General features: G+C 40.4%; 1 protein-coding gene across 2 annotated transcripts; it reads left to right on the forward strand.

The window, feature by feature from the left end:
* The first annotated feature begins 3,063 nt into the window (after positions 1-3,063).
* Positions 3,064-27,450, forward strand: LOC139468085 (85/88 kDa calcium-independent phospholipase A2-like). 2 transcript variants are annotated; one of them, XM_071249804.1, is made up of 17 exons: positions 3,064-3,139; positions 5,505-5,667; positions 6,835-6,933; positions 7,762-7,977; positions 8,900-9,077; positions 11,043-11,233; positions 12,013-12,109; positions 13,515-13,697; positions 14,148-14,263; positions 16,262-16,410; positions 17,101-17,210; positions 18,101-18,254; positions 18,541-18,691; positions 18,874-19,007; positions 19,625-19,779; positions 20,628-20,795; positions 22,615-27,450. In XM_071249804.1, exons 2-17 carry the CDS (start codon positions 5,564-5,566, stop codon positions 22,828-22,830), a joined length of 2,421 nt encoding a protein of 806 aa, XP_071105905.1. In that variant the 5' UTR covers positions 3,064-3,139; positions 5,505-5,563; the 3' UTR covers positions 22,831-27,450. The 2 variants fall into 2 exon arrangements, with proteins under 2 accessions (XP_071105905.1, XP_071105904.1); XM_071249803.1 differs by having other exon boundaries at positions 3,109-3,217.
* The last annotated feature ends 412 nt before the right edge of the window (positions 27,451-27,862 follow it).

Raw genomic sequence — 27,862 nt, forward strand, 5'->3', positions numbered from 1 at the left:
TCAGTCCTTTTATCTAACCAACTCAGAAAATTTCCAAATACCTCGCAGAAGAAACCCAACGTGTACGACAAAAAGAAAATACCGTGGGTAATCCTGCCTGGTGTGTTATGATAGGTTAAACAAGATTGACTTTCTGTCATCAAAATTTCATTCTTTAAATTTAAAAGCAACGTGCGTAATGTGTGTAAAAAGTATATGTTTGCAATCAAATTAAAGCAAAATGAAACAGCTCTGGGTACCTGAAAAGATAGTATAAGGTAAGACTGAAATGATATAAGTTGGGGTAGTTAACAGTATCGTATCTATATTACAGCCTGTTTGCTTAATTGTGGGAGGAAGTCCCCAAGAACTCGACAGAGCAAGACATCAAGAATATAAGTCAAGATGTTCGTTATTAAATTTCGTAGAAGTTGTATATATATATTAGATATTATATGTTATAATAGATAAGTGATAACATGTGGCGTACCCATTGTTTTCTTATCTGACCACATAACTACAGAGAACAGCTACAAGATCATATAAGGAGATGTATAATATGAGCGAGCATGAATACATGAACACCACACCATAGAGAGCAATATATACTGGTATATTTATAAATAATTCTCGGAAAAGTGGGTAGTTGATGCATGTTGATAAATCTTTAACATTTCATTATTCCTCTTTCGAAAAAAAACATAATGGAATTTTGGAGTACAAAAGTGCGGGGGTGGGATGGGGGAGTATTAGATTCAAGGGCGGATCCAGCATTTTCCAAAGGGAGAGGTCCAATAACAAAATCAAATTGGCCCCATGCTTATATAAATTTACGAGAAAGGGCCTTGAACAATAAACAAAAAAATAGGTAGGTTAGCAGTACAAATTCTGTCTAGGGATTTTGGCTCGATATTTTGAGCTGCTGAAGACGCTAGCTCCAAAACTACGGCTTCGATTATCTTCAACAATGTCTCATTGTGTGAGACGACAATGTCGTCTAAATGTATTGGCATGAAATGAGTGTAAGTTGTATAGGAGTATTTACAGTGGACATTGTTGAATTCGTCCTCGAGGGAACTTAGTGACTTGGCCTCGTTACATCCCTTCCTTATATTTAGTATACTGACACTGGGTGTGAACATATATCTTGTAGCTGCTATTTTCTGCGTTACAAGCCCATGTGTCATTGAGAAGGACCGGCAAAATACTCGTTTCCCTCAACGACGTGTACAACGGCCTCCGTGATTGTCGCCTGAATTTGGCGAGTCTTAGAGGAATTACACTCCCGCCATCCCGCCGACAGTGATAGATAGAGATATTTAAGACATCAATAAAGAAAGTACCTGAAAGTCAAATAAATGTTATCCTACTACGAATGGTTTCTTGAAGTTGACAGCAAGAACACAGCTTCAAAATCCAGCGCTCTCAAAACTATTTCCACGTGCTGCTAGGGCGGCGAGATGAGGGCGTTGCCAGTGGCGACGACATGCGTTTGGCTCTCGTGCGGCGAGAGTTTGACGTAGCTTCTCTGTTTTGGGATACCACTTTAAACAAAAAAAGCCTGTTGCCTCAGTAAACTGAATAATATTATGCCCGCGTTTTACGATTTCTTTTCTGTTTTCACTGTCATGGTGTCAGATATTCATATACGCTGCACTTAACTTACAATAAGTAAACTTACAATTAACTTATATATTCTCTTTGAGGCCAAATATAACCAGCACAAATCTGAAAATAACTTCCAGAAAGTTTGGACATGTGTGATTTTACACTTCAAACCATTAATTGTGCCATTGAAGAATTGACGCCTTTCAAGGAATAGCCATGCTGCTTGCATAAACATCATCATTGCGTTTTGATCACGTGGTTACAATCCGGGTAAGAACTGACAGTCAGGTGACTGCATGCGGCTATATATAGCAGTGAACTTGGTGAACAGCGGAAAGCGCACGTTAAATCTTCTATATCCGTCAGTCAGTCAGTGGACAGCGCTTTTAACACTACATCGGCATCGTGTCAGTAATGTGCGTTCGCTGCAGATGCTGCTATATTAAGCCTAAATATAGTCACCTGACTGCCGAAGGGTGCCCGGATAATAACCACGTAATCAAAAGTCAAACTATTATGTTTGTCCCTAGCAAAATGGATATCTCTTGAAAAGTGCACAATGTTTGTCATCAGTCTTGTAAGTAATATTCTTTATCGGCGGAATGACTTGTTTTCACTTTATAAATTTTAGCACACATGCAGTTACCCTCCAATTAATCAACGCGGTGTTTCGTGATTCTATTAGGGTAACTCCCGCTAAGACGCTTTACAGTGAGTGAGTGAGTGAGTGAGTGAGTTAAAATGTACTGTCACATCGGCAATATTTCAGCCATATCGTGACTAAATCAGGTTGTACAGGAATAATGCATAAATAAATTAAATTTTGAATGACGCTTTAGAACGAAAAATGGATATTTTTGTTCGGGAGAAGCCATTTGATTTTTTAAAATACCCCCCTCCCCCACTGAAAATAAATTACTATGGCCTCGCACTGTATGGAGACAATATTGCCCCCTTTCTTGAAGAATGTGTATTGAACTCTCGAGAAGTCAAATTTTATACTGCTTTTATTTAACTATGACCTGACTATCATGTACAGAAGACTATTCAAATCTACAACGAATACAGTTTGTCATTACCTTTTTATGCATGAAAAAATATGCTGATCTAAATCCCAAATCCCACCCTAAAAAATCAGACAGTTGCTCCATCAGCGTGTATATTTCATCAGATGTTCGTTTAATATGATGAAAATATATGTAACAGTTATTGTTTTGGCGATTCTTTGCATGCTATCTTAACATTCATATACATCGTGGATGTGTAATATATTTTTTTCTCGCTCCTCATAAAAATATCTACAAATGAAAAATGACGCGAGCAGAGAGCATCGATCCACGACAGTGATCAAGCTCCTCACAGCGATAGCCCGTTCGCGGAGCTCTCTGTAATACCGAGAGTGTAACGAAGGTGTCACGCGCCGGGAAGGAGCCTGGACTATGGTCTAAGGGAGGTAACTCTCACGTCTGCACTCTTCTGTCGTTTGAGGTGAAGGAAAAGAAACCTATGCACGGACATGCGACTTCCGCATTGTAGCGTCATATTCATTCAAGTACGTTTTGTGGAAAAGCATCATTTACTAGGAAATGACAGCTTATTGCGTTGAGCACTGTTGAGCTACTGTATTGAGGTGAACATGACGCACGAATAATCACATCGCTAAGTAGGATAATTAGGCAATAGACATCCCGCATAACACAAAACAGACATTTTCTCTATTTATAAGCATATAGGCCTTAACACTGTTTGAATATTTTCAAATCCACTGTGCCCAAGTTTGATATAGGTCCTCTAAACAACCGCGAGTGTAATATTTCATATTTTTGTTCACTCAAGTAATAATGATTATAAACGTCAATTAATAATTAGACAGTGTCTAGTTCTTAGATGGAGCTGCTTGTTATGATGTAGACAGTGTCTAGTTCTCAGATGGTGGTGCTTGTTATCATGTAGACAGTGTCTAGTTCTCAGATGGTGCTGCTTGTTATCATGTAGACAGTGTCTAGTTCTCAGATGGTGGTGCTTGTTATGATGTAGACAGTGTCCAGTTCTCAGATGGAGGTGATTGTTACGATGTAGACAGTGTACTAGTTCTTAGATGGTACTGCTTGTTATGATGTAGACAGTGTACTAGTTCTTAGATGGTGCTGCTTGTTATGATGTAGACAGTGTCTAGTTCTCAGATGGTGGTGCTTGTTATGATGTAGACAGTGTCTAATTCTCTGACGGTGCTGCTTGTTATGATGTAGACAGTGTCTAGTTCTCAGATGGTGGTGCTTGTTACGATGTAGACAGTGTCTAGTTCTCAAAAGGTGCTGCTTGTTACGATGTAGACAGTGTCTAGTTCTTAGATGGTGCTGCTTGTTATGTAGACAGTGTCTAGTTCTTAGATGGTGCTGCTTGTTATGTAGACAGTGTCTAGTTCTTAGATGGTGCTGCTTGTTATGATGTAGGCAGTGTCTAGTTCTTAGATGGTGCTGCTTGTTATGATGTAGGCAGTGTCTAGTTCTTAGATGGTGCTGCTTGTTATGATGTAGGCAGTGTCTAGTTCTTAGATGGTGCTGCTTGTTATGATGTAGGCAGTGTCTAGTTCTTAGATGGTGCTGCTTGTTATGATGTAGACAGTGTCTAGTTCTTAGATGGTGCTGCTTGTTACGATGTAGACAGTGTCTAGTTCTTAGATGGTGATGCTTGTTACGATGTAGACAGTGTCTAGTTCTTAGATGGTGCTGCTTGATATGATGAAGGCAGTGTCTAGTTCTTAGATGGTGCTGCTTGTTATGATGTAGACAGTGTCTAGTTCTCAGATGGTGGTGCTTGTTATGATGTAGACAGTGTCTAGTTCTCAGATGGTGCTGCTTGATATGATGAAGGCAGTGTCTAGTTCTTAGATGGTGCTGCTTGTTATGATGTAGACAGTGTCTAGTTCTCAGATGGTGGTGCTTGTTATGATGTAGAGAGTGTCTAGTTCTCAGATGGTGCTGCTTGTTATGATGTAGACAGTGTCCAGTTCTCAGATGGTGGTGCTTGTTACGATGTAGACAGTGTCTAGTTCTCAGATGGTGCTGCTTGTTATGATGTAGACAGTGTACTAGTTCTTAGATGGTGCTGCTTGTTATGATGTAGACAGTGTCTAGTTCTCAGATGGTGCTGCTTGTTATGATGTAGACAGTGTCTAGTTTTTAGATTGTCCTGAATGCTTGTCATGATGTAGACAGTGTCTAGTTCTTAGATGGTGCTGCTTGTTATGATGTAGACAGTGTCTAGTTCTCAGATTGTGCTTCTTGTTATGATGTAGGCAGTGTCTAGTTTTTAGATTGTCCTGAATGCTTGTTATGATGTAGACAGTGTCCAGTTCTCAGATGGTGCTGCTTGTTATGATGTAGAGAGTGTCTCAGTTCTCAGATGGTCCTATTAGGGCTAGGACAAGTCCAAATTTACTATGCGGGTACCCTCCCCCCTTTTACATGAACCTACCTGGGTACCTGCAGTAGGTCACAAGAGATGGGTACAGCCCTGGCAAAAAGTAGTTAGTAAAAGTAAGAAGAATGGTAAGACTTCCGCCCGTATCCCCCCTAAAAATATATATATAATTAAAAAGATTCAGCGGCAATGCATACACATAAAACTTTTGGAGGGGGGATACAGGCGGAAGTCTTTCCAAAACAATCTGGTCATGTACACAGTGAAGTGTACACATGTGTGATGTTAAGGTGTCTGTATACATCTCATGTTAAGGTGTCTGTGTGTTAAGTTATGTTATTTTCACTCTTTTCCAATAGATCCCTCAATATGAGGAGTCATCACATTTGCACGGGATTGACCTAGGCTTTTATAACTTCTTAAATTGTGTAAATGCTTGTTTTAAGTGAAGTGGAGTGAAGAACTGGGTGTAAACTGTATGTTGCTGTTTTCAGGATATGTCTACTGTCTACTCTCTCCAAGTAAGTCTATGATAACAGACTGACCTGATACAATGGCTGGCTTGCTGAAGAATTTTGTGGGTGGCATTATCAATGCTGCCTCGGCCAACATCAACCCATACAAGGTTCAGGCCAGCAATGCTGATACATACAGGGGGTATGTCGGTATAGTATAGTTAATATATCAAACACACCAAACTTTAGCCAGGTAGATTATAGCCGCTACTAACATGTGTCTACGGCTAGCTTTTCCTTTTCAACCTGCTCTGAAAACTTTATGTCAAGAAATTTCCATTCAGTTTCATATAAATATAGTATTGCGATAAACAGTAAACTAATGTGTATAACGAACTGACCAATGTAACAAACTTATTTTTTAGTCCTGGAATTTGTTGTATATTTGCTGTATATATGCTTATAACGAACTACAGTTATTACGAACTAAAATTAGTGATCCCTTTGAGTTTGTTATAACCGCAGTTTACTGCATGTGGTATTGTGTATGGGCGAATACGGTCCAAAAATACAAAGTTTAAATAAAAGACAGACGTACACAATAATAATCAAATGTGATAAATAAAGGTCACACAAATAATGAATTCAGGTCATTCATCATGCACTCAGCGTGTGACGTCATATACAAGCCGATTAAACTTGGAATGCTTTACAAATTGCAGTACACAGACGTTCTTCAGTACTCATTGTTCTTTCTCATGTTTGGAACTTGTTCATTGGTATTTTGTATTTTGAATTCATGATTCGTATGTAAATAATTACCTTTATTCATAACATTTTGACTATTATTGCGTATGTTTGTCCTTTATTTCAACTTTGTATTTTGTGACCGAATGGCCGCCTACAAGTGTGACCTATGTATCGTGACCTTGCTGTATCCTTCCAACCCTAATTTCTAAGTGTGCCCTTAAAGTACGAGGAACATTTTTTAACCATTAGTTTAACCTGACATTGGTTAACCCTTAGACTGGTGCTGCATTCTGAAGAGTGTGAATCAGTCTGTGTTTAATTTGTGTGTGCCAAGATTTCCTTGATCCCCCAGGGATGTCTAGCTCCATCCCTGCCTGACTGGCTCACCCATCTCTGTGGGCTACAATGCTGTTGTGTTGTTCAGAGGTGGACCCTTTTGCAATCTATTCTGATGAATCGATCTTCAGCCTCATATTTCTACACAGTGTCAGATATACACTTTTTTTTTTACATTATTTTTATATCATGTAGAGCTCTGATAAAAATGTAAGTCTGTAACCTTATCTTACACGTTCAGTATTATAGCTGACTTGAATAACCTCAGTACTGACTATTTCAGCTTCCAAGTGATAAATCGTGAGGAATGGCTGTTTCTGTACAAGCGCCCCGGATGCTACGAGTGTGTACTGATGATGACAGTCACCAGCAAGTGCTTCAGGTGAGGTGCTTCATGCAGCCGCATGGGTGGCCGATGGGCTGGCTGTTATATTCCCCAATTCTCTCTGATTGGTGCCAGCACCATTCCCGGGTTCACTAAAGTGGTTACACAAACACAGATCCAGAGGGAGGGTACTTGGGTGTACACAACACCTTTAAGAAACATGCAAAGTTTTAAACTTATTCTATCTCACACTATGCATATAATGTGTGAGATAGGATAAGTATTTGAAGATACAATTTATTGTAAAATTTCAACTTTTTTAACGTATCCTATGTCACACATTAATGCATAGTATGAGATAGGATAAGTATATATATATACTACTTATTGTAAAATTTTCAAAATCCTGTTATTGAAAAACATGTAACTAAATAATTTGGTGACATGTTCTCAGCAAATATAACTATTGATTGACTAATGTTTGGATAACACTATGCATCACCACCACCAACATGTGGGCGGGACGACTGTGTTGCAACCTACCCTGATGATGTGGAGCGTTGCCTATCACTCAACAACTGATTGTTGCTGATGCTGGCATAAAACATTATTCATTCACACTTTTATGGATAAAGGAAAGATAACCCCAGTCTGCATGAAAGCCTGGCAAGTCTTTTAGCCTACAGAATATGTCCTGCAGAATAACTTTTCAAGGGCGGATCCAGCATATTTAAAAGGGAGGGGTCCAAAATATCAATATCCTCTCTATCCTACTACATTTGGTTTTCAAAAGTGTGTGTGTGTGTTTGTTGGGGCGGGGGGGGGGGGGACTATTTAGCTTGTTGCCAGTGGCAGAATGTAATCCTCCATAAACATCCATTTCAGCATCTTCCGCATCATGATGGAGGCTGAGGCATTGTCCCAGTTCAACATCCTGGCCCCGAAGATGGTGTGCCTTGTGACCAGCAGCAGCAGCCTGAACCAGGAGGACGTGCTGCAGAAGGTCAGCGACTGCATCCGCGAACACCCCACCTGGACAGCGTGCCACATCGCCGCCTACATCGGCCTCTACGAGTGCTTCAGACATGAAATTATCAGAAGGTAGGAGCAACAAGTGATCACCTTCATTTCAGTTATAGAAGAAGGGATTAGATTCAGTAAGAGGGGCACTGTTTCTTAAAAGAAGGAAGTAGATAGTGTAAGAGATAGCTTAAAGGTAATGGAACATGCTGAGGTTTTTGTTGCTGACAAGACTAAAGCTAGTGGGTTCCTTACAATCGTTTACTTGCAGCAGACAATCACAGGTGGTCTCTGATTAGTCCTGATGTCTGTCTGGTTAGACAGTCTGTGACAGTCTGTGATGGGTCTGTGATGGGTCTGTAATGGATCTGTGATAGATCTCAGCTGTCATAGTAAAATGAATGGAAATATGTGCTGCAGTATGATTGGTTGAAAAACTTCCCAAATTGCCCAAAATGGAGAACATATTTATGTATGATGCTAAATCAGTATTTATCAGAACAACTTTGATATTTGTTCCATGCTCTGCAAAACAAGGCAGATTGAGTTATCAGAAGCAGCTTATTTCATCCTTTGTATTGTGACATCATAGCATTCCAACATGATGTCATGACTGTCTGTGAGAGTTTACTTTGAGATTGCTTATAAATTTCGTATTTGACAAAGTCAGATTACAGATTTAGGGCGATGGGCTAGCCTAGTGGTTACGGCATTTGCTTATCACGCCAAAGATCCAGGTTCAGTTCCAGACATGGTTATAATGTGATTAAAGCCCATTTCTGGTATCTCCCACACTGATTTTGCTGGAATATTGCTAATACTGCCTTTAAAAACCATACTCACTCACTCACTCACTCATATTTGTGGGTGTTGTGGAGTATTTGATTCCTGAAATTTTTACATTTTGCACCATCAGTTCTAAATTAAATTTCCATGTATCATTAATCAGTTTCCAATGATGGGTGTGCACATAGTAAACATGACATGTCTGTTGTGGCTGCAGTGCCATCAACACGGTGTGTCCTGCGACAGGGTTGTCTCCCCTGATGGCTAGTGTCCAGGGCAAGCAGATACAGTGTATACAGGAGCTACTCATGTTGGGAGCCAGGATCGATGTCAGCGACAAGTACGGCCTCACCGTGTACCACCACGCTGTCCTCAACAACCCGTCATGCCTCTCTGTAAGTAAGCTAATTTGGCAGAAGAGAAGTTGATGTGTTCCTGAAAACACTAATCTTTTTACTGCATTGGTCCTTCTTTGAGTACTAGCCCACCCACAATTTTTGATGGTTGAAGAAAATTGTCTTGCAGTTTAGAAGCCCACCCTAACATATAAAACAGCTCTATAAACCATGAACAGGCTAACCCAAACCGGTTTGTTCTTGTAATTCTTGCAGGGGATTAGTGGAATAGCGAGGAGGAGCCATTCCCTGAACTGTTCTCTGAGCTAAATGAACTCTCATGATTTTTCATGATGCAAAGTGATTCGCTGTGCAGAGTGGCATCCCTTGGGCATGCCAGAAACCTATGATTGTGGGTTCGAATCCCGGTTCGCCCCAATTATGTTTCTAGGTTTGTCAGCACCATACCCGTGCTCGTCTTGAGACCTGCATCACTTCGGGCTTTCCTCCCACATTAAGCTGACACGCCGTGATATAACTGGAATACTGTTAAAAGTGGCATTAAACCCAACTCACTCACTCACTACCTCACTCACTCTTGATGTAATCAGTTTGTGTGAAAAATTTTCATGAGTAGGAATCTTAATGTTGACATCTTGAAGATTGTTAATCCAATTAAGTGAACAGATGAGGTGAAAACGTTTTCCCTTGTCTGAAAATAATATTATGTGGATGGACAATTACAAAGTTGTTAAACAATTTAATGGATACCCAGGTAGTTCCATCCCTTGCTAGCCAGTGTATCATATCTCCGTTCTGTTATGACATGTATCTTGGACCTGTTCACCATCATGGCTTAGTCTTCAAAGTGACATCCCATTTTCATGTGTGTTATCACAAACTTAGCACCAAATTTCTTTCTTGAGCTTAAATCAAGAAACAATCAAAATGCCACTGCTGAAAGTGATTCAAAATTGTGGCCTCATCCAAGTGAGACCTGTACCTAAAGCCAAATTGGAAGACTGCTTTACCATGTTTACATGAACTTTGACTTGGAAAAGATGCTTTACTTAGTCCAAAGACAGAGGTAGGTCAGTGTTTCGGTCCTGGAATCAGCCAATCAGAAAATAATAGTTCTTTGTACTTCTGCTAAATAAGACCATGGGGAAATTTCTTTTTTTTTTGTTTCAAATAAACTCCAAACATCAATCCTTCTCAAATAACTATGGTCTTCAGCGACCCATTATGTCACAAGAGGGGACTGCTTGTCATAAGACTGTATGTCATTGTATCCCAGTTGTGTAGATTGATGCTCATGATGTCAATCACTGGATTGTTTGGTCCAGACTTAATTATTTACTGACTGACTTCATATAGCTGGAATATTGCTGAGTGCAGCATTAAACAACAACAAACAGCCATGTTAGCTGAGTTTGAGGCTGTTGCCAATCGGGGGCAGGGTGGCCCAGTCCTCTAAGAGGCCACCATTCGCTGTGCAGAGTTGCGTCCCTTTGGCACTCCAGAAACCTATGATTGTGGGTTCGAATCCCGGTTCGACTCGATTATGTTTCTAGGTTTATCAGCACCATACCCAAGCTCGTTGGTTTCACCCGTTTAAACGTCTGAGACCTGTATCACTTCGGGCTTTCCTCCCACATTAAACTGGCACACCGCGATATAACTGGAATACTGTTTAAACGGGGTTAAAACCAACTCACTCACTCACTGTTGCCATTCATTCATTCACACACTGCCTTCTGTTGTTTCCCCAATGATCATGGCACCCGGAACAGTAGTTGTCCTTTCAAGCAGCCAATGAAGCAATGTAACAGTTGTCATTAATAAACAGTTAATGTGATCTGCTGCTGTATGTGTCAGTCTCGCAGGTAATGATGACCCTAATCAGCATGTCTCAGTCTCACACACGGCAGTGCCACTCATATTATAAGGTCTAGGTGTCCACTGGAAATGGTACCCAAACCTGGAGAGAAGTGCCCCTTTAATAAAGTGACCTGCTTCACACAGATGGTGGCCAGTTATGACAAGGAAGGAGTGATGAACTGGTTAGACGGGCGAGGAGAGACACCATTGTTGATGGCGTGTAAGAAAAAATTACCAGAAGCAACGGAGATGTTGTTGCACGTCGGTGCAGACCCCAAGATATCAGCCACTTCCTGTCTGCCTGTACACGCGGCTGTTGACGCTGGCGATGTAAGGTTGGTAATCTGTTAAATATGTAAAATAAGTGTGAGTGGATCACCTCAGAACTGATAATGTGTTATATTTTTTATTACTTGGTTTAAGGATCCATCAACACTAAAAAGATGAAATTCGGGGAAAATGAATTACAGTTTAAATATCTTTATCAACACCGAGGCTGATAATCACACTTACGGACAAATAATCAACAAATATTCCCTTCTCTGGATGACTCGGACAATGTTCAGTGACCTTTAGTTGTAGCTTTAGATGAAGCCATGAGAGTACTATTGTATAGCTTCACTGGTACTCGAGCAGTGTGTGGCTTGAGTCCCATGTAAATGCTATTACAAGGGCAGTGCTATTCATTTGCAGAATCCCGAGGTCTCTCATTAGCTGTCACAAGAAGGTAGTGATAATACTGGAAAAATAGTGTTATCCTTATAATCCATCATATGGCAACATGATTGATAATGGCACGTCATAAGGCAGATAAGGGTTTGTGAAGTAACAGTGCCGTGCACTCTGCCTGATAAAGTTTAGGTTGTAATGCTCTACATTTTGCTTTAATACAGTATTAACATAATCACATGTCTGTCTCATATTTCACCAAAAAAAATTGAATTTTTTTGTTTTTACATCCTACCAACCACCAAAACATCTGTAAAGCAACAAATAAAAAATAATAAAGGCCCTATTAGTGCTTTGTGTATTTGCCTTGTGTGTTGTATATGTGATATTGTGTTCACTCACTCACTCACTCAGTCTGTCTTGATGTCTGTGATGTACTCAACAGGTCACTGGAGCTGATCTGCCGGAACCACCCTGACCAGCTGGGGGCTCGAGATCACAAGTACGGGGGTACCCCACTTCATTGGGCAAAGACAAAGGAGGTACGGGAGGGGTCTCACACTTAGCACTGTCTCAGGGGAGGGTTCTCACACTTAGCACTGTCTCAGGGGAGGGTTCTCACACTTAGCACTGTCTCAGGGGAGGGTTCTCACACTAAGCACTGTCTCAGGGGAGGGTTCTCACACTAAGCACTGTCTCAGGGGAGGGTTCTCACACTTAGCACTGTCTCAGGGGAAGGTTCTCACACTTAGCACTGTCTCGGGAGAGGGGTCTCACACTTAGCACTGTCTCGGGAGAGGGGTCTCACACTTAGCACTGTCTCAGGGAAGGGGTCTCACACTTAGCACTGTCTCAGGGGAGGGGTCTCACACTTAGCACTGTCTCGGGAGAGGGGTCTCACACTTAGCACTGTCTCAGGGAAGGGGTCTCACACTTAGCACTGTCTCAGGGGAGGGGTCTCACACTTAGCACTGTCTCGGGAGAGGGGTCTCACACTTAGCACTGTCTCAGGGAAGGGGTCTCACACTTAGCACTGTCTCAGGGGAGGGGTCTCACACTTAGTACTGTCTCAGTGGAGGGGTCTCACACTTAGCACTGTCTCAGGGGAGGGGTCTCACACTTAGCACTGTCTCAGGAGAGGGGTCTCACACTTAGCACTGTCTCAGGGGAAGGGTCTCACACTTAGCACTGTCTCAGGGGAGGGTTCTCACACTTAGCACTGTCTCAGGGGAGGGGTCTCACACTTAGCACTGTCTCAGGGGAGGGTTCTCACACTTAGCACTGTCTCAGGGGAGGGTTCTCACACTTAGCACTGTCTCGGGAGGGGTCTCACGCTTAGCACTGTCTCAGGGGAAGGGTCTCTCACTTAGCACTGTCTCAGGGGAGGTCAGAGGTCAATGAGGTCACCAGTCACTTGTGAAACCTATTTTGGCAAGGATGGATAAGAATTTTAATATATAAATCTAATAACTTTCTGAAAAAATGTTCTTACAACCTTGTATGTTAAGAGTTAAGACGAGATGTTGCTGTTCTTACAACCTCTACAGATCAATCCTCTACAATCTCAGAAGACACTTGTGTTCTGTTGGTGTCTGTAACACATTTTCTTATGCATTATGCACACTTGAGAATGATTCACATCCCTGTTATTGGTACATGTTTGGGTATTGAAGTAACGATAGAAACTGTATGAATACAATGCTGGAGTGCAAAAACACACACTCGTCGGGAAGTTCCTCTCTAAACTTATTTGGGATATTAGGTAATAATGTATTGATCAAGTAGGCATTGCATTGACAAGTGGATCTTATAAAATGTAGTCCATCCAAGGTCACTTCATTTGCATATTTATACAGAGTATGATACGAGTGTTATCAGACTGGTTTATGGCATCGCTAACACTATTCAGTATGTGATTGACTTCTGACGTAACGTCTATGTGGGTAGGTGATAGAGTTCCTGGCCCTGGCTGGATGTGACATGAACTCCCTCAGCACTACGCGGGACACCGCTCTACACGTGATGATCTCCACCCAGCGCCTTGACTGCCTCATGACAATGCTGTGCTACGGCGCCGACTGCAACATGGCCGACAAGAATGCAGAGACGCCACTGCACTGGGCAGTGCAGGTAAGTGAATGTTGAAGTGTGACCTCTCATTGTTATCCACTTGTTTTGAAATATGTGGGGATATTGCGATCAGCATGTCTGTCCATCCGACCGTCTATCCTCTGTCTGTTTTCCATTTCGGAGCAGAACTCCAAAACCATTGGATATTTTCGTGTTGGAACTTGCTATACAGATCAGTCTAGTGGTGAACTTGAGCCTTTTGATGATTTGGGATATTGGAAAAACTGGAAAATAATGAACAGCATTATTTTTTACTTCACTGAACTGAAGGTATCCAATGGCAATGAATCCAAAGTGGGGTGTAAGTAGCCAAACTCTCTTTACAAAATGTACCAGACCGGGGGGATATGTCATCTCCTGATGACTCTTGTTAAGGATCCACTATTGTCTGTAGAAATTGATTCATATTTCTGGACACAAATATATGATTGCTTTTATTTTTTCTGCCAGCAAGATGATGTTGAGTTTGTACGGACATTTGTTGTGTTTGGGGCCAGTGTTAACTTGAGGAACAAAAACCGACACACATCTCGACATCTGGCAGCCGTGTCTAAAGGAAAGAACAAGTGAGTGGACAATCTCTAGAAATACATCAGTCTGAATCAAATACCTCCTATTTGTACATTTGAAACCTAACACTACAGCACTAGATTCCAAATTATAATGAGTGATATCTTATCTACAGTTAACTTCTAGTAACCGATATTTCTGAATACAGCATGTTTATTTCCTAACTGACTTTCATAGCTAGTGTTTCAAGCACTAAGCATCACGTGACTCTTTACATCAAGCACTGAGCTACATGACTCTTTACATCAAGCACTAAGCATCACATGACTCTTTACATCAAGCACTAAGCATCACGTGACTCTTTACATCAAGCACTAAGCATCACATGACTCTTTACATCAAGCACTAAGCATCATGTGACTCTTTACATCAAGCACTAAGCATCACGTATCTCTTTACATCAAGCGCTGAGCTAAATGTCTCTTTACATCAAGCACTAAGCATCATGTGACTCTTTACATCAAGCACTAGTCATCACGTGACTCTTTACATCAAGCACTGAGCATCATGTGACTCTTTACATCAAGCGCTGAGCTATGTGACTCTTTACATCAAGCACTAAGCATCACGTGACTCTTTACATCAAGCACTAAGCATCACATGACTCTTTACATCAAGCACTAAACATCACGTGACTCTTTACATCAAGCACTGAGCTACGTGACTCTTTACATCAAGTGGTGAGCTATGTGTCTCTTTACATCAAGCACTGAGCTACGTGACTCTTTACATCAAGCGCTGAGCTACATGACTCTTTACATCAAGCACTGAGCTACGTGACTCTTTACATCAAGCGCTGAGCTACGTGACTCTTTACATCAAGCACTGAGCTATGTGACTCTTTACATCAAGCTCTGAGCTACATGACTCTTTACATCAAGCACTAAGCATCACGTGACTCTTTACATCAAGCACTGAGCATCACCTGACTCTTTACATCAAGCACTGAGCTATGTGACTCTTTACATCAAGCACTAAGCATCACGTGACTCTTTACATCAAGCACTAAGCATCACATGACTCTTTACATCAAGCACTAAACATCACGTGACTCTTTACATCAAGCACTGAGCTACGTGACTCTTTACATCAAGTGGTGAGCTATGTGTCTCTTTACATCAAGCACTGAGCTACGTGACTCTTTACATCAAGCGCTGAGCTACATGACTCTTTACATCAAGCACTGAGCTACGTGACTCTTTACATCAAGCGCTGAGCTACGTGACTCTTTACATCAAGCACTGAGCTATGTGACTCTTTACATCAAGCTCTGAGCTACATGACTCTTTACATCAAGCACTAAGCATCACGTGACTCTTTACATCAAGCACTAAGCATCACCTGACTCTTTACATCAAGCACTGAGCTACGTGACTCTTTACATCAAGCACTGAGCATCACATGAACCTTTATTTCAAGCAAGATGCATCGAGTGACTGTTTACATCAAGCACTATTCATCGAGTGACTCTTTGCATTCAGCATTAGGCATCACAAGACTTTACATCAAGCTCTAAGCATAACGTGACTTTACATCAAGCTCTAAGCATCACGTGACTTTACATCAGGCTCTAAGCATCGCGTGACTTTACCTCAGGCTCTAAGCATCTCGTGACTTTACATCAGGCTCTAGGCATCACGTGACTTTACATCAAGCTCTAAGCATCATATGACTTTACATCAGGCTCTTAGCATCATGTGACTTTACATCAAGCTCTAAGCATCAAGTGACTTTACATCAAGCTCTAAGCATCACGTGGCTTTACATTAGACTCTAAGCATCACGTGACTTTACATTAGACTCTAAGCATCACGTGACTTTACATCAGGCTCTAAGCATCACGTGACTTTACATCAGGCTCTAAGCATCACGTGACTTTACATCAGGCTTTAAGCATCACGTGACTTTGCATCAAGCTCTAAGCATCACGTGGCTTTACAGTTAGTATCAAGTGACTCTTCACATCAAGTTAACCTTTGAGTTTACTTTTCCAGAGATCTCATCCTGTACTTCCTGCATGTGTCGGGAGCCAAGCGTTGTGGCGTGGATGTCAAGGGCTGTCTAGTTGGCTGTGTGCCCGAGGGTACCCACAACGGCATTCCCGACCCAGTCATGAGGGGCCTTCTGAGGGTGGATAGCGTAGGTAGGGACCTTTCATTGTCAGATATTCTTACAATCACATACCAACCATTGTTCAAAAGTCATGCCAGACAACCAGGTTGTTTTTCTCAGTTTCGGACAAGGAGAGGATGTCATCTGTGGACTGACCATGCCCTGCTACAAACTCCCCAATTGAACACTCACATCCCAGGCCACTTAGTAGGGTAGTAAACTTAGTTTGCTCCAATGTTGCGGCCATAACATTTTGAACATTCTGATTGGATGGAAGCCTTAGCATTATCACTGGCAGATGCAGAGAAGGGGTACAGGGGTTGTGCACACCCCTCTTTGTTACAGACACCTTACATGTTAACTGCCCGCCACCCCACCCCCCACCAGTGATTTCTGTCATTAAACAACAGATCACATAACTAGCCATGGGTCCTGTGGGTACCAAGGTCCTACTCTGACACACCCAACCCGAGTTAACCGTCCCAGCCATTATGTGCACCTGGATCCACTTCCGATTTTGTTAGTGGCATTATCTGTGACGTCCTTTTCTGAGGCATTTGCCTTAAGTACCATTAAGGACTTTTCACTTACACACAACAATACTTGACTCAGGTCATGGTAGATGAACCTTCACTACTTTTTCCCAACAGCGCTTGTGTTCCTCAATGAGACTCCTTTAAGCGAACATGGTAATAATACAGTGCATGTTTACTCTGTCCAGCTCTGTTTGATGAGATGTTGTCTGCACACGTCCCAACTGACGCCACCATTGTCCACAAGGCAGGGTCAGTACTGGACATGGTGGACGCTCCCTCTCACATCGGAGATCGGGTGAGTTCCAAGGGAACATGGTGCTGCTGTTGTCTGTGTTGAAATCGGTGATCCAGTGTGATGTCTGACAAAACAGTGGCAGGAATCATCGGCTGACACCCTCATATTTTACAAATAAGAAAATAAGATAAAGAAAGATGAAGTTTATTTTTATTTCACAGAATTAGCACATATATTTTACCCACTAAACTACAGGGGGTATACCAAAAAAAAAGAGATATGAAGCTACATGAATTTTATTTATATTTTAATTTCAGCATACCCAAACTAGTTGGTTTCTTACATCTATGTAATCCAGTACATAAAACTAGTCAGGCCCTAATTTACAATGTTAAGACAGTACAGTTATCTTGACATGGTGTCTTGGAAAACATAAGTGACAGTGCCTATCTTTTATTGTGGACAAATATCAGAACTGTAGGTTTGACCAAGAATCCTCTATCAGCGTCCATCAGTACATGAGGTAAACAATAGTTTGTAAAGATGTAAAGACAGAAAATACTGATTGGAATTGTTTTTCCAGAAATTTCACATCTTCAGTAATTCATGACTTTTGTTAAAGTGGTTCAAGGATTCCACTAACCCCCCAAAAGGAATATCTTATCTTCCACCAAAAGCCTTCACCACAAATGTAGTTATGCATACAATCGGTTAAACTGCAAGACAAAGGTTAAATGATGTAATAAGCCTACCTAGGCAACCGATTCAGAAAATGTTTTGCAAAACAGCATAACATAATCTAAAATGTCAGTATTGTTTTTTCTATTTTCTCAACCTACTGGCAAGGAGTTTTAAATATGCAAACCATGAAGTAATAAAGTGTGCCCTAAATGATAGACATTGTACGTCTACCACCAGTGGAGATTCGGAAGTTGTTGTTATCCGTACAGGTGTTGTGCCTGGATGGAGGCGGTATCCGAGGTTTGGTGCTCATACAGATGCTGATGGAGATCGAGGCTGCCTCGGGCCGACCAATCAAAGACTGCTTTGACTGGATAGGTGGGACCAGCACTGGCGGCATCCTCGCTCTCGGCATTGCCAGGGGTAAGTGGCTTGTCTGTACTTGAGGGACAAATTAGAGTTATGTCCCTTGACTAGCTGCCTGCAATTTATGTTGACGTATCAATAATTGATCAGGTGGCAGAACTGGTGACTTGGTTGATTGCGTGTCATTGTATCCTGATAACGTGGATTGTTACTCTTAATATCAATCACTGGATTGTCTGGCCCAGACTCGATTATCTACAGGCTACCATCACATAGCTGAATAGTGCGACATTAAACAAAACAAAAAAAACTAAACTCCTCAATGATAATTTTAATTTTTCAGGGTTTTCTCTACAGTATCTAAAGGGTGTGTATTTCCGTTTGAAAGACGAAGTTTTTAAGGGGAGACGACCTTACTCATCAGAGCCGTTCGAGGCTATGTTGAAGAGAGAGTTTGGCGAGGAGGCTGTGATGACTGACATCAAACATCCCAAGTAAGTATTACCTGCACTGGGAACTGGGGCAGATCCATTACCACTGCATACATGTAGACACAGACAACTAGAAGGTGCATTGTATGGCTACAATAAGTCTTGCTTTTATACTCTAGTGAATAGAGTAATCGATGTGTGAGAAAATATCTTCCATTATGGATTGTGTACATGTGGTGTTTCAGAGTGCTGGTGACCGCTGTCCTGGCAGACCGGAACCCAGCAGAGCTGCACATGTTCCGCACCTACAGGAAGCACCTGAAGACCCCCCACAGAGACGACAGGGACGTCAAACTGGTGGAGGTTCCAGACCCCGAGAGTAAGTCCAGGACAGAGAGAAGGAGCCCCCAGAAAATGACTAATATCAAAGTTCAAGACAAAAAGTTATGATGCTAGTCATCTGATATTTTTTTTGGACTGTCAACTAATCTTTATCAATGTTTATTCTTTCTGTCACTTGACAGTTTTGAAATTTTAATGAGATTAGTACAAAAGTGGGATTAATTCAACTTCAGGAGAAAATCAAGCAATGACTCAAAATGAAAATGTCTGGCTATGTCTTGCATCTCTTTGGGAACAAGCTGTGGTCAAGACTTGCTGTTATCAAATATCGGAGAAACACTTCTTCATGACGTGTGTTTGTTTCTTGTGTTTGTATCATACATCCCTAACTTGAATAGTTTGAAAAGAAAATATATTTGTTCTCAGTCAGATGAAAACATCTTTCATAACAATTTTGTGTTGTGCTCAATTCTTAAACTATTACCACACATCATCCTTTGTGTTAGAAAAAATGGTTTTCAAACTGTGCACTTTCGGTGTGATCCATATGAAGAGAGGGAAAATGCCTCCTTCAGATCTGATTGAACAGTGTAGGTCACTGTTATAGCCTTGTAATGACATGAGAATAAGAGCCATGGATTGACTCTCCTCCAGAACAGCCAATATGGCTCGCAGCGAGGTGCAGTGGGGCAGCACCGACCTACTTTAGGGCATACGGCAAGTTTCTGGATGGCGGGCTCATCGCCAACAACCCCACTCTGGACGTGCTGACGGAGATCCATGAATACAACCTAGGACTCAAACAAAACGTGAGACTTGCACCATTAGTTTCTGTAAGGGTTGAGCAGGATCGAGACACTTTTTTTTAAATTCTTTTTTTTGGTCATACTTTGATTTCAAGATTCCCCCCCCCCCCCCCCCCCCCCCGACATTTTAAATAAATAATTTTCCTTTCAGCTTCTAAGCATATTGATAAATGATTCATCCAACATATCAGAAAGTTTCTTACAAGGTCAGGGAAAAGAAAGTCTAAATGTGTTTTCTAATCATGCAACGTTGAAAAAGTTAACACAGCGTAATTCTGAACGACAGTTACGGGCTGTACGACTGATTCCAAATGCTAGACATTGTCTGTCTCCCCGGGAGACTCTCCCGTTTTAATAGGATAAATATTTGAAACAGAAAAGATCTTGGCCAGCTAGTAGACATTGACAGAATTTAGTTTGCAAAGTTTGAGTCAAGAAATTTGTCAAAATAGTTCTTAAACTAGTGCTGTAAAGCTGAGAAAGCTGTTTTCTGATTGGCTAATATTTACTTCCTGTCACTCACTTTATTGATTGGTCAAAGTATGAGAAGTTTGTTCTGAAATGACATGTAATTGGATGTCCTCAGATTTAGTGTAGCCGTAGAGAGGACTAAGACTTGCTTTTGATGGCATTGAGAAAGCCTGCAACAAATATCAGTAACAATAAACTTGTTTTGGTGTAATGAATAATTATTTTGTAGAAGTCGATCCCTGCTTGCGAGTACATCACTTTATGATTGTGTGCATGCTTTTGTTATTTTTGTGCAGATTAACTAAGGTACTGTTCAAAGCAACTTGAAACACACTCACTAATTCATCACAAAGAAATAGTTTTCTGATTGTTTTCTTCAGAATGAAGGTCACCAAGTACGACCACTTGGGTGTGTGGTGTCGTTGGGTACAGGGCGTGTCCCCCAGACTGTGGTACAGAATGTGGATATCTTCAGACCTGAAGGACTGTTTGACGCAGCAAAAGCTGTTATGGGTGTCTCATCACTTGGCAATCTTGTAATTGACCAGGTAACCTACAGTAAAATATGCTGACAGTGTTTCCAAAAGGAAGAGAATATTGGATGTCAACTTCTTTATTATGAGAAACACAACATTTCGGAGTATGCTTACTCCTTCATCATTCACCTTATGAAGTAAGCATATACTCCGAAACATTGTGTTCCTCATAATAAAGAAGTTGACATCCAATATTCTCTTCCTTATGTGTATCACTTCTAAATGCCTTTCAAAGAAGTGTTTTCAAAGTTTGTAAAAAAAATTGTTGTTGTGCCTGATAATGTGTTATAGTTTCATTGAAGTTAGTTGTCCAGTTGGTAGTATGTTTGAATAAGAAGCAGAATGTATTGGGGACCAATTCAAAAGCTTGATGTAAGATAAAAATCTTAATTCCTTAAGCTTTGGTGTTGGAGGGTTAAAGGCAAGTTTTCCATCCAACAAAATCATCTTACCTGATTTCTCAATGTTTTATATAGTAACTGAACTAAACTGATCCTATTTTCATTCATATTTTGTTAGAAGTTGTTATTAAATACATCCAGTCTATCCACAAGGTCGGAGTGTATCATCGTGGGCAATAGTCTAGTGCAGTGTGTAATATATGATGACAGATGTGATCTATTAAAACAATACAAATGATTGTCAACAACTAGTAAATAAACTTCATTCGATAAACATTCGGAAAAAAAAGGTCAAAACACAAGAATATGTGACAAAAGAGACCACGAGACTCAAAAATTCAGAATTAAGGCGTTTTTTAAAGTATTTTATCCGACATCCAACTTTTGAACTGGTCTCTTATGGGAAGGCTGTACAGGCAAACAAGTAGGCACATCAGACTACTGCATCCTTTGTATATTAAAATTAAAGCTGGACACAAATAAAATTCATTGATTGAATCATTAGAACTAGTTCAGTTGTAGCATGCAGCTCATGAAATACTCCAAAACACCACATCGGGAAACACTTCATGTTCATCACCTAAATAACTGAGGTGTCCCTACTACTGGGGATATTTTCACTGTTAGTATAGTATTGCAAGAGTTCCCACACCATTACAGTGTTATTGTGATAGAACTAAACCAGAGTTAAGGCTTGATAATTATATTAATCAATGTTATAGAAATTAATAAAGCATTGTCGACGTGTCAAAGTCAGCCATTATCCTACCTGTCGCTACTCAAACTAAAGTGTAGTATCTCTAATCTGAAATGAATATAATCCTTGCTAATCAACACATGGAAGGTTAAAATTTGACTTCAAAGTTTGAGTTTTGGGGTACATAATTTCTTTTTCTTTTTAAATAATCATGCTTATTGCGACTATTGAAACTATCAATTGTTAGGCATACAATCGACAATGACATCAGTGTTTTAGATTCCTATCGATATACTACAATCATAAGGCAAACAATTGCAATACATTCATAGATATATCGTTAAACTTCTTTACTTATTTCACCTGTCAGTCAGTGCCAAAAGAGAGGAAGATGACGGGTTTGATCCCTGGCCGCATCATGCCAAAAGATGGTACTTGTTGTCACTGGGCTTAAACCAGGACTGATCAGCTCAGATTCAGTATTCTGTGTCTGAGTGGGGCATTCATGTTAAACTGTGGCATGGTATCTCAGTGACTAGTACAAGCAGCCACACACATGTGCATGAAATATGAGGGCAATAATCTTGGACACAACGTTAAACTCTATTTCACCTCACCTCACTACTTCCATGTGATTGAAAGAAACAAAGCTACATGTCAGTTATATGAAAATGTCTAATATCTTACACTGACAATATAAGTTTTCTGTAAGTTTAAAATTGCCTTCCTACAGGCTACTGTGTCGGAGGGGAGACCCGTGGACCGAGCGCGTGCATGGTGCAGCATGATCAACGTCCCCTTCTACCGCTACAGCCCACAGCTCTCGGAAAATGTAGCCCTTGATTGCCATGACAACTCCAAACTGATCAACATGATGTGGGAATCTCACTGTTACATGGTTGCCAACCGACACCGGATTGAAGAACTGGCCACCATGCTTAATGTGTAGACTCGGTAGACGTTTTGATTAAACACTTTGAAATAGTGATACTGTTTGGAACAGGAACTCCTTTAAACTGTAGAACACTGAAAACTCTTGGTGTTTCAAGTTATGTTTAAGGTATTTATAACAAAGGAGATTTTTGTAGAATTGTGATATGTTGTTTAAGACCTGTTTATCCTAACTCACAGATTTCAACAAAACCATGTATGACCTAATGTGATCCTAATTGTATAAAACCATCAATCTAGTTTTTCTGGTTGTCACACCTGTGAACCTCAGCCGGTACCATCTTATGAACATTTAATGTGTCAGCTGTCTCAAGAATGTTACCATGGTTACCAGTATGAAATATGACCCACCCAACCTCAAATCCATCTGTGCCAACTGTATTCGATAATCTGATGTTGTAACTTATTTCAAAATATGTGTTAGACGATACTTGTTGTTAATAAGTTGTCCTACTAATAGTTTTCTCAGTCTAACAAGTTGTATTACTAGAAGCAGTAGACACCCAAAATACTTCAAGTATATAATGTTATAGGTCCTTCTGTGTTAAATTCTCGATGATTAGGTAGCCAGTGATTAAAGTGTTTGCTCACAATGCAAACCTGAAGTTCATTTCTACATAATCCCCATGGGTATTCCTGGTTTCAACAGGTCCCAAACAACCTATCCTGGTCGTAAGATGCGACCAAATGGATCAGATGGCCAAGGTTGGTATCCTGGCTGTTGAGGTGTTATCGTACCCCGACAACTTGGATCATCGTTTACAATATCATTGAATGGATTGTCTGGTCCAGATTATTTACAGGGCGCTGTCGTGTAGCTGGAATATTGCTAGTGCGGCATTAAACAACAAACATATGGGGACAGCTCGTGGAGCCCTCTCATTCTTTCCAATGAGTCTACTTAACATGGAAAAGGGCAGACATGTTGGACTTTGACCTCATGTTAAGTAACACAAGGATATTGACTGTAGAAAGGTAGAGGTCATCATGTTACTCCTTCAATAGCGGTGTGACATGGCAAGAGTGTACTCCTTCAATAGCGCAGTGACATTGCAAGAATGTACGTACTCCTTCAATAGCGGTGTGACATTGCAAGAGTGTACTCCTTCAATATCGGTGTGACATTTCAAGAGTGTACTCCTTCAATAGCGCTGTGACATTGCAAGAGTGTACTTCTTCAATAGCGGTGTGACATTGCAAGAGTGTACTCCTTCAATAGCGGTGTGACATTGCAAGAGTGTTTTGAACTATTGCAGTACCATTGTTATAGGTATGATAACTCCTGGCCTGGCTCCTGGCCATCAATGAATGCTGATTGAAGACAAACATTTTCTTCCTCAAATTAAAGGATGATAAACGTGAATAATTTCTCAGGATATTTATTCTTGCCTTTTACTTTTGGGTTTGATTGTAGTTTTGTGAAAATAAGTGAAACATTTATACATGTTATGATGTCCAAACTATTTAAAGGGCAAGAGTACTTTTAGAATGTTTTTGATGCCTGTTTTATTGTGTTTATATCACATGATATTGGATCAATAGAAGGATAATGCTGTTTCAGTGTAATTCCACAGATTTTCAATTCAGCTGGATTATTTCTTCCAATTCCAACCCAAGCCATTGTCATCTGTGTTGATAGTGACTGTTGTCAGTGTTTGTTTTCTCTATATCAGTGTAAATATCCCAGCTGTTGACATTAGAAAGTGTTTAAGCTGTACTTTTGTTGTATTTGTGAATCACTTGTATAGTAACTGTTTAATGACCTTACAATTTAAAGGTGTCATTTCATGTCGAGGCAATATTTACATAAAACTTTGCATACAATCATAGTTGTGAAAACCCATGGCTTGTAATCAAATATGGTGACTGTTTGACTGGTTTCCTTAAAGGGGCTCCGTCTCATCATGGTCAGTGCACATTTCACATTCCTGCGGAGACTAAGGGAGCCTTGCTTAACTGATTCCTAAAGATGTTGCTGTTGATGATACTGATAGCTTACAATGCTGCCGGGGAAGTTATTTATTCCTGGATCCATTAATGAATGACTATGTGAGTATGTCTGTTTGGAAGGAGATAGGTGTTAGTGGCTTGTACTATCATTCTGTGAGTATGTCTGTTTGGAAGGAGATAGGTGGTAGTGGCTCGTACTATCATTCTGTGAGTATGTCTGTTGGCAGGAGATAGGTAGTAGTGGCTCGTACTATCATTCTGTGAGTATGTCTGTTGGCAGGAGATAGGTGGTAGTGGCTCGTACTATCATTCTTTGAGTATGTCTGTTAGCAGGATGTAGGTGGTAGTAGTTCATACTATCATTATAGGAGAATTTAATACAAGGACCGTGTTTGAATAATTACCTGCAGTATGGCTGGCCAGCTGTTCATAGATTTACGAACTCTGGGTTTATTTTATTTCACAAACTATGTTTCAATGATTCTCTGTGGTAAGTCTGATGGCACGAGATATGTTAATAGTTATAAGACTTGGAAGTGTTATATTCCAAGAGCTATGAGGGAATGACTCTGAGGAATGGCTGTTGTCTGAGATCTGTTGTTTACATTGGAGCTCTGGATACCTTGGACTTTTACCAAGAGCTCTTTTTGCTGTCCATTAATTTAATGTGTGTGTCAGAATGTTATGTTTCCACGGTTACTGTTAAACCACTCTTCAATAAACCAAAGTATGACAACAGATGTATGCTCTGGGACCAGAACATGTGTACCGAAGAGCAGATGAGTACCTTAATCATGTATCGGTACATTTCATGAATTGACAATGTCAACCATGCTTCCCGATTATATTTTCTTTAACTGTGTTACCATGGTGACGTGTTGTGTAGCTCTTTGAAATATGCATGTTGTTTGTCTCATTTGGGACACACTGTTTTAGTCTATGGTTCACAAATTTAATATATTTTTCTTTCATTTGGCAGAAAGGTGTTGCGTTCAGTTTAGTGGGGGAAAAGAAATGCTGAATCTATATGGATGTCAAGTATTTTTATTATGTTTTATGATTGTAAGTGGCTTTAATCTAATAACCAAAATATTTAGATGTTGCCTTACGCTAATGTCTCACCGGCTGTACATGACTGTATGCTTGAAACCACACCTGTGCCATCAGAATTGGTATAATAATTCTGCTATTTATAGCATGCTCATAGATAGGACACTAGTTTTCAATGTTTGGTTCCAGCTGATGTTGAGATTCGATCAAGTTTGATTTAAAGATATGAAACAATAGGAATTCTGGCTTAACTCCAAGAAACGTTTGAATCCATGTCTTGGGGATGGGGGTTATTGGGCATATGCATATATTAAATAACCAATGGCATACCAGTGATTACAGAAGTTGACTAATGAGTGACACATTTCCCGGTTCCTACGCCTATGCTTTCTTTAATAAAAATTGTTCCTCTCTTTTGGTTCTTGATGCTGCAAGAAGGCAGTGTGTATTAGAGTTACCTCCCCTTGCCTTTACTCCCAGGCAGAATGACCAGGTTGGAACTAATGGGGAGGAAGGGATATACAACAGTTGTTTTTTCTACCATATGAAACATGATGAAATGTGTGTTTTCAGAAGAGTGTATATGTAGTATTCAGTGGCAAGGTGATCAGACCGTATCACAAAGTTGAGGGTCCGGCCATTAATTACAGAGCTGGGTGTGTCAGAGGGTACATAAAGTAAGGACCCTCCCCTAATGCTTGTCATGTTTTGGATGACTCTCCTGTGTCCCATTTTTCACCCAGTAGCCTGTGAAGATCCGGAGTAGAATAGGTCTTCAGCAACCGATGCTTGCTGCTTGTCATAAGAGCCTATTAATGGGATCAGGTGGTCAGGCTTCCTGACGTGGTTGAAGCATGTCATCGTATTCCAATTGCGTGGATCGATGCCCATGATGTCAAACACTGGATTGTCTGGCCTAGACTCTATTACTTACAGACCACTGTCATATCGCTGGAATATTGTTGAGTGTGGCATTAAACAACAAACAAACAAAATGCAAAAGTACTATATAAACTGGCCATTTTTTCATGACCCTCCCTAAATATGTGTGTTCATTTTCATTAACTTCCCTTAGAGACTGTCATATTTTTGGGTGACCCACCGCTATAATAAATTGCCAGTCCCTTAGCTGTCTTTGGGTCTGAATTGCTTGGCTTTAATCATGTTACACAGTGAAGGTAAACACTTATGTGCTGTGTTGTGAATATGTATCATTCCTTTGAATGTTGTTTCATTCCACTTGAATGCTGAGGCTGTTACATTTGTGTACTTCCAGGAGTGTTATCCATACATGCTATTTTGCACTTCCGTGAGTGTTGTCTATGCATGGAATCTTTCACCGACAACGTTTGTATCGTTGCAATTAGATTTGATGTACAGTAGTATGAAACTCTGATAGTGATGTCAAATGCTGTTTTTATGACCCTACACACTGATGCAATCTAATGTCAGTGTGATTGATTGATTGATTGATTGATTGATTGTGATGCTGGTCATAAGTGCCGACAAAATGGATCAGGTGTTAATGCTGTGACTTTGTTGATTGTGTGTCATCGAACCCAGTTTAGGTGGATCGTTCCTCACAATATCTCAATGGAGTCTGGTCTAGACTCCATTATTTACAGCTGGAAAGATCGCTAAGTAATGTTTAAAACAAACATGCAAAAAAAATAGGTTGTGGAGAAAAGTACTACAATGATATTTCGTGTCTATTGCAAATGTTCAACTTCATTTTGGAAATCTGTACCATGTTTACTCTAGGCCAATCCAATGTGATTCTTTTTTCCAGATTTATTGGTTAGATTGATACAAGATACAAGTCTTTCTTTTTCCTAATTCGAAAACACTTTTCTTGGAATAAGCCGTATAAACAAAAACATGTTTCAAAACATATTCATCTTTTCAGTCACCATCAAACTGCCTATTTATTTAATTTAATAATAATGGATAAAAATGGCCTCATTTAACATAATACAGTCATCAGAAATATGGAACGACATTGTACATGTAATAAAATAGTTTCACTTGAC

This window comes from Haliotis cracherodii, unplaced genomic scaffold, assembly GCF_022045235.1.
Source record: "Haliotis cracherodii isolate W230 unplaced genomic scaffold, xgHalCrac1.p SCAF_2, whole genome shotgun sequence".
Lineage (NCBI taxonomy): Eukaryota > Metazoa > Mollusca > Gastropoda > Lepetellida > Haliotidae > Haliotis > Haliotis cracherodii.